At 30.0% G+C, this 7,979-nt stretch overlaps 2 protein-coding genes across 2 annotated transcripts; one reads left to right on the forward strand and one right to left on the reverse strand.

Moving 5' to 3' along the window:
• Positions 1-2,052: 2,052 nt before the first annotated feature.
• Positions 2,053-2,988, reverse strand: LOC114190813 (RING-H2 finger protein ATL16-like). Its single transcript, XM_028079864.1, has one exon. It carries the CDS (start codon positions 2,986-2,988, stop codon positions 2,053-2,055), a length of 936 nt encoding a protein of 311 aa, XP_027935665.1.
• A 3,437-nt stretch (positions 2,989-6,425) lies between these two features.
• LOC114196226 (ethylene-responsive transcription factor 14-like) lies at positions 6,426-7,109 on the forward strand. The gene has a single exon (XM_028086803.1). It carries the CDS (start codon positions 6,501-6,503, stop codon positions 6,864-6,866), a length of 366 nt encoding a protein of 121 aa, XP_027942604.1. The 5' UTR covers positions 6,426-6,500; the 3' UTR covers positions 6,867-7,109.
• The last annotated feature ends 870 nt before the right edge of the window (positions 7,110-7,979 follow it).

Raw genomic sequence — 7,979 nt, forward strand, 5'->3', positions numbered from 1 at the left:
TATATATATATATTATAATTTTTTATATATTTATAATGAAATGAAAGTTTTCACCTAATTCTTGAAATATTATTATAAAAATAATAATTAAAGATTAAAGTATCAATATATATAACTTCAAAAACAAATTAATTAAATATTCAAATTATTCAAATATTATCGAGCAATATTGTCAAACTATTCAAATATTATTAAACAACATTTTAGCATTTAAAAATATGAAATTATAAACCTAGATAGTTAAAAGTAATAAATAATTATAACACAAAAATTTTAAAAAAATTGTAGAAAAATATTGGTAGGTTAAGTGGTTCAACCCGACTCAAATCCCACAACCAATCTAACTCGAATTCGTGGTGAGTTAGATAAATTCACGGATTGAAACTCATTTTGACATTTTTACCAAATCAATAGTAATTGTTTGATGTTTTAAATAAAAAACAAGGATCGAAATTAAATTTGGATGCCTAAAAAGCACAACAAAAAAGATAATTATATATTAATGGATTTTGACATCTCTACCAAATCAATAGTAATTGTTTGATATTTTAAATAAAAAACAAGGGTCAAAATTAAATTTGGATGCCTAAAAAGCACAACAAAAAAGATAATTATATATTAATGGATTTTGAAACGAGCATTTATTCGGAAAAAAAAATACCCAAAAGAATGTGTATGTTTATTCGTACTTATTGAGGATATTTAATATAGTAAGTTTAAATAAAAATTATATTTATACACTAATACGAAAGTGTTAATGTAAGATTTTGGGCGGAATACAATCATAATAAGTCTTGTATGTTATGAACAGGTTGTTCAAAATTTATTTCTCTTTAATTCAATGTCAAATATTACATTTTAATATATAGTTTATTTTTCTTATATTGGATTTGTATTTTGTTAAATTAGTCCATTTTGTAATTAGGATAATGAGATTTATAAATATTTGGAATCAAGTTAAGTATTGTACTTTAGTTGTGTTGCTTTTTAGTAGTTTTTGTCTTGTTTTATAGTTCTTTTGTCCTGTTTTTTATTTGTTAATTTTAGTCTTTTAAGAATTGGCTTTATTAAATCATTTAAAAGTAGGTAATGAGTATATATACATGCTTCTTATAAGGAAACAAGTTTCCACACTCTCAAAGGCCCTCCAAATCAACTAAGTTTGATACAAAGAAGCTTATGCCATTGATTTTTGTATTTCATTTTATTTTACATGATGCAAGGCACCATCATTTCTAATAATAAAAAAGCTGGACTTTGACAAAAATGTTTTCAAAAAGCAATTGGATGGCCATGAAAATTGATGGAGAATGAATGATAACTGCATTGGTGAAGAGACTGTGACTATCCTTTTGGGTATTTCTAATACTTTTGAAGGATGTTACACTTAAGAGTTAAGACACATAAAAAACAAGAAAAACACTTGTTCTATCCTTTCTCAGATATTTTCAGATATCAGAATAAACAAGTTTATTCCTTTCATTTGTGATTTAAGCAATGACATTGCTATGCCTCTAATTCTTTCTACTACATTCCTACCGTTAGAAGTTCCAAAATTATTCTATATATTAAGAAGTGAACTTTAATCTTATCTCAACCTTATAAAATTAGTTTGAAAGATAATATTATATATCATATTTTAATCTCAACCGATGTAAAATCTTCAATGTATCCTCACACCGAAACATATACATATTATATGTGTGACTAGATATTAATGAATAGTCTGATAGCTGTCCAATAATGATGACATGATAGGTCTAACAGATAACAAATCTCGTTAGGATAGATTTCAGATGATTTTAATACCATTTTATAAAGTGAACATAAGTCTAACTCAATTCTACAAAACTGACTTGTAAGATGAAGTTTGAATTCGTTCTTACATTATAATTTGATCTTCTCTCCAAGCGATATATATGTGATATAAGATCTTCAACATATATCATCATTGCAAAAATCATTACACATTTTTTCTCTATTGTCTGTGAGCCACTGCTAACTGGACCTTCCCTACAGCTAAATGAGATCAAGATAAAAATATAAGTTACATTAACGGAATGGAAAGAGTGATATTCCATCTCTGCTATTGCAATCTTCACTGTCACTAGCCTGATTTAGAGGCCTATTATTCTGTTGCATGGTGGTCTGAAAATCCAAGCAAACTTGCCTATCGTTTGCTGAATCCATTGAGAAAGATCTTCGAATAGGCTGAATACAAAACCGCTCATCTTTCTTCCTAACATCAATGCACTCATCTCCCATGATGGAAACATGGTGACACTTCCTTATGATACACTCATTTCTACTCTCTACAACTCTTTCGCTTGAGTCACTTCTTTCTTGCTGCATCTCCCCAACTTCAATGACAACAAAATCCTCATCACTGCTCACGTGAGAGAGCAATTGAGAATCCTGAGGAGAAGAGCTTGGAGCTATGATATGATCCATCGGGCACTGTGTGTTGCCTGAAACAATGCTTGATCTACAAAGAGGGCAATTGGCATTGGTTTGAAGCCAAACGTCGATGCAGTGAAAGTGAAAGGCATGTTTGCAAATGGGAAGAACTTTCAGCATATCATGATCTTGAAACTCAGTCAAACAAACCACGCAGCCACACACACTTTGGTTCTTTTCGACATCCCCTTTTGTGAATTGAAGTGTTGGGATTTCACTGATTGTAGATTCATCAAGTCCTTGGCTCCACATCCTCGGAGAGAGTGCTATGAAGGGATCTTGATCTTCATGTTGAGGGGTAAGGAGGGAGAAAAACCATCTCAAGGGGTGAAATAGGTACAAGTTTGAGAAGCATTTGGTGACGAGATTTAAGTAGGTGATGAGTATAAAACCAGTGACAAAGATGGTGGGAACAATGATGGCAAGTATGGGTAAAGCAGAAGCAGAATTTGAAGCAGGTTTTGGTGTGTGAAGGATTGTGCTAGCATGAGTTTTGATGGGTGGAAGCAGCTTGTTGTGGTTGAGTGCCATTTGAAACCTTGGAATTGAAGAGAAGTGAAAAATTTTGATAGTTCCTTCTCTCCCTCGCTAGTGATGCAAGGATCTTGTTTTGGAAATAAAGGTGATATTTATTTTAGAGAAAGCTTGATTAGAGTGTGATGGGCATAAAATAAATGAAAATATTTTTTAATGATTAAATTTTGATAATTTCTTTTCATTGACATTTTTTAAATGATTTTCTATTTTTTTACTATCTGCGAAGAGGCACAGTTCATGGTTTGACTGACACAAAGAGGGTTATTTCTCTTCCAATGAAAAGATAGGTTTTGGATTTCTGTATCCCAACCAAGATTATTAGGTGATATAAAAATTGTGTTTAATCTTTGATGCATAATAAATAAATAAGATGTATCATTTATAATGCCCCACGAAGCTTAACCCTTCAACGTTACTGACTTATTGTTTTTCACCACCATTAAACTTAGCTGTCAAAATTTAACCTCTAATAAGTAAAATAGGTTTTATTGGACCGTATGCCCGTATAAGCTGGAGTGGATAGAAAAAATGGACAGCAATTGCAAATAGTTTGATGCTAAGGTTAGTGTTTTATATTGAGGTTTGTGATAGTAATCTAGATATGAGTATATGCAGGCATGTATATTTAAGTCCAATGGTAGTAATTTAAGTGTGAGTCTAAGTCTTATATTGGTTAGAAATGAGAAAGTAAAACACTATATAAGAATAAAGACTCATAAACTTATTGTTAAGGTTTTAGGTTGAAAGTGATGTCAATGTCTTATATGGTTGAGTTCAGGTTATTGGTGTTGTATCTCTCCAATAAAACTCTCTCTATAAACCTAACATGCAGAAACATTTTAAATTATATGTTTATTTTCGTACGTCTTGGGTTGTTAGGGGTTCGTTTGTTATTCTTCACTATATGTTATTCTGAATTTAGAAAAACCTTGTAGTCTTTTACATAGTAATGTTGGAACAAATGGAAGAGAGATGAAATAATTTTTGAAAAAATTATTTTTGGAGCTACTTTTCTAACCTATAACTATTTTTGTGGTATTCATTGAGAATTGAGATATTTTTAGGTCTCTTCTATAGGTTAATTTAAGGTGGAAACTGAATATTAATAAACAGGTGAATCAAGTCTAGATGTTAACAGACAATTAAATCAAGTTGTTGATTGAAAAAATAGATTTTACATATATCGAACAAAAATAAAGATTGCAAATCTTTATCCAAAAAGTTTGATTTGTAAAGCCTCGCCAAATTTATTTTAAAAATCTTTAACAAATATTAACGGAGCAATATTCTTGACCTATATTAAAGAATAAATAATCACAATAATATTAATTAAAGAATTCTATTTTTTTTCGGCTGAAAAATAATTTTATTCATATCAATGTAAAAACTAATGAATATGAAGTCTTTCTAATACTTAATATTTGTAAAAAAAAAAAAACATTGTTAACCGATAAAATTGTGTTTAACATAAGTAAAAAACTACAATTAATATTGATAAAGAAAATTCTAACTAACATCAATTGAGAAATAATTTTAATTTACATTAAAAAAATTAATCTCAATAATAACAATAAAAATAATTACGATTAACTTTAAATGAAATAAACTCTATTCACATTACTTAAATAGATTGATATCAAAATAACAACCAGAGAAATTGACAGTTAAATAGATCTCAGGTTAATTAACAAAGAACTCACCAGACATAATAAAAGAAATAGTTAAATATAATAATGACTTTGATTTTCCGTAAAAATTAGAATTAGTTTATTTTTGAAATTTTGATTCAATTTAGCTTTTTAGGACGACGTGAATTTAATTATTTTAACCAAATTATAAAAGAAATAGTTAAATATGATTTTGATATTTGATTTTCAGTAAAAAATAGAATTAGTTTATTTTCAAAACTTTGATCCAATTTAGTTTTTCAACTTTAGAATGACATGAATTTAATCATTTTAACCAAATTTTGTTTAGTTTATTTGATGTTAGTTAATAAACTATCATGAAACATATATGAAACGTCAACTAAATTTAACAAAATTTAGTTAAAAAGTTAAATCCATGCAATTATAAAGTTTGAGACTAAATTGGGTCAAAGTTTCAAGAGTCCAATTTTAATTTTCACTTAAAGTTAAGGAAAAAAAATATTTAATCCTAACAAAATTAAAAGATAAAGTGTATAAAATTTTAAAATTATTGAAGTGATTTAGTTTTAAATAACCAAATTACTTCTATTAAATCTTAAAATTTTTCATTCAATTAATATTTTGTAGTAAAATATTTAATTTTTTTATATAAAATATATTTTTTTTCATCCAAACATACACACACATAACTTTTGTTAGAGTTAATGAAACAGCTGCTTGAATTTTGAACATGATTTTGCCACTTGCCAGATTAGTAACGAGTAGAAGTTATATAAATGCTTTCTTTTTAATTACCAGCAGACCAACTTTATGTTACTGAAAAGGTTGATTTAAGATGGGACAGTTTGGAATACCTATGACATCATCAGTGACACTAATCTTGTCCCAAAATCATCGGTAAGTGATGCTAAATCCTTGCCAGTACAATTGTAGTCTACATCTCTGTTCTCAGATGTTCTGTTGCGCTAATTACTAATTAAGAAGTTATATAAAAAATGTGATACTATGATGTTTATACACTCCATCTTAGTCAAAACAGCCCTGTTAATAAATCTCTAAAAAAAAACCAAGTAATACATGCATAACTGCTTTCCCTTTCATTCTTCTTCCACATGAACCAAGTTGCATGATTATGCAGGCATAAAATGTCAGAATCATCCATGATTAAGAAAATAATTATGTGTTTTTCTGCAGAAAAAAAGTCCTCAGAGAAAACGTTTGCGTTGATATCCACATCAAATAATGCAAATCCAGAAGGTGAATAGGTCAAGTTCCAAAAATTCAACCTAAAACCATGATGTAAGATGATGGCTGTTTGATATTCTAATGAAGTTCAATGTTCCTCTTCAATTACAATACTTTTAACCACGTGATGAAATTAATCCAGTATTTTCACGTCTCAATCCCACCCTTTAAATTAATATAACACAGTAATCTTCCCAGAGAATTTCCACTTCGATGTTGGGACCAGAGGGATCATTAGTTTAGGGAAACAAGTGGACATGCTTATTTTTCTACAACCACATTTCTATTATGTATTCAACATAAAGATTCTATTAGCATTATCATAAACTCACAATGCATGGTCTTCTGATCTCACTTTCTGTCGTATTAGAACTAGGAAACCAAAACAATGACTTTAGCAGTGATGATGATCACTATGTGATCCACATACGTTGAACACTAAAACCAATCTCTATCATGGGGCATCATAAACTTTGATAAATTTCCATTTTTTTTCTCATCCATTGAATGTAATCAATCCATGGTAAATTTCCAAACAGTGAAGACGACATAGATTGTTTGGGGAATATAAAAAGGCGAAGAAGTTAAATATTGAAGCAGAAGTGTAAGAGAATGGAGGAGTTAAAGGAAAAAGTGAGTGAAGGGGAAGAAAAGGAAAAAAAGTACAGAGGAGTAAGAAGAAGGCCATGGGGAAAGTTTGCATCAGAGATAAGAGATTCAGCTAGAAATGGAGCTCGCGTGTGGCTTGGGACCTTTGACACTGCTGAGGAAGCAGCAAGAGCTTATGATCGTGCTGCATTTCAAATGAGAGGTGCCATGGCCATTCTCAACTTCCCACATGAACACCCTTCTTGCACTTCATCGTCAAAAACTGAACATGCTAAACAAGTTGTGGTTTTTGAGTGTCTCGATGACAAATTGTTGGAGGAACTCCTTGATTGTGATCACAAAAACATCAATCACAACTTGGGTAACTAGGAACATTTTTAATCCTAGATTAATGGTGTGTCTGCAGTGTTCGTGTTCAATTAAATAGACCAATCGCACGAAGTGGTTTTTTGCGGGGACTATAAAATTTGAGTAATTTCACGTCACGTTAATGTGAAGTGGATAGTTGGAAGGGAATTCAAACTTTCCTTTTATGCAAGTGACGTCGGTTTTGAATTATTTATCAGTTTTATCGATAATTAATAATAAATGAGAAAAATTATTCAGGGTTTATTTCTGGTGAGGTTTTTTTTATAGTTGTCAAAATGGATTGTAACTCGCAAATCAATCCAGTTCGTCACGGGTTTGGATTGGGTTTGGTTAAATTCTTTTTACAAATTTCAATATGGGTTGATTTTTGACCTAACTCACCTAGAATCCGGCTCACCAGTTGAATTGGCGGTGAGCCGAGTTGACAAATAAAGGGTCACACAAATATTTTTTGTGAAGTTAAACTTTGCATCTAGGTCATGTTAGATTGTTTTTTTCTTTAAGTCAACAGATAAATAATTTGTATTTTTGTGATTCTGGTTTATATTTGGATTGTAATAAAGTTTATTTAGATTTTAATTAGAATTATAATTTAGTTTTGACCGAAAAAAATAAAAAAATTGTATTTTTTTAATTAAGTGAACTCGTGAATCAACCCATTTAACCCACCAATCCGTGGTGGGCCAGGTCAGATTCAAATTTTTTGACTCGTTAATAAGTGAGTCGGATTGAGTTGGCTCACTAAATAATTAACTCGTAGTGAGTCAAGCCAGGTTACCCGTTTTGACGGTTCTATATTTTGTTCACAAATAATGTTTTTTTGGTTTGTTTATTTGTCAAAATTAAAACTTATTCAAATGATGGTAACCAAAATGGTACTTGAGGCACAATGAGTTGCTTTCATAAAAAAAGACACATAAGAATCCTCATGATGACCCTATTAGTGACCTCACGACCTATTTTTTAGAATATTTTTCCAATACATTGATTGATCTACCCATTAAGGCATGATAATGAAATTGAATATGAAATGTTAGTTTGATTTCAAAAATTTGATTAAAAAAAACGGGTTTTCTCTCCTTATAAAAAGGGATCAAATCCGAGAATGCGAGT

Source organism: Vigna unguiculata, chromosome 1 (assembly GCF_004118075.2).
Source record: "Vigna unguiculata cultivar IT97K-499-35 chromosome 1, ASM411807v1, whole genome shotgun sequence".
NCBI classification, from domain to species: Eukaryota; Viridiplantae; Streptophyta; class Magnoliopsida; order Fabales; family Fabaceae; genus Vigna; species Vigna unguiculata.

Excerpts from the sequence above, each read along its gene's own strand:
- LOC114190813 (XM_028079864.1), bottom strand. The coding sequence starts at position 2,988 with ATGGCACTCAACCACAACAAGCTGCTTCCACCCATCAAAACTCATGCT.
- LOC114196226 (XM_028086803.1), top strand. The coding sequence starts at position 6,501 with ATGGAGGAGTTAAAGGAAAAAGTGAGTGAAGGGGAAGAAAAGGAAAAA.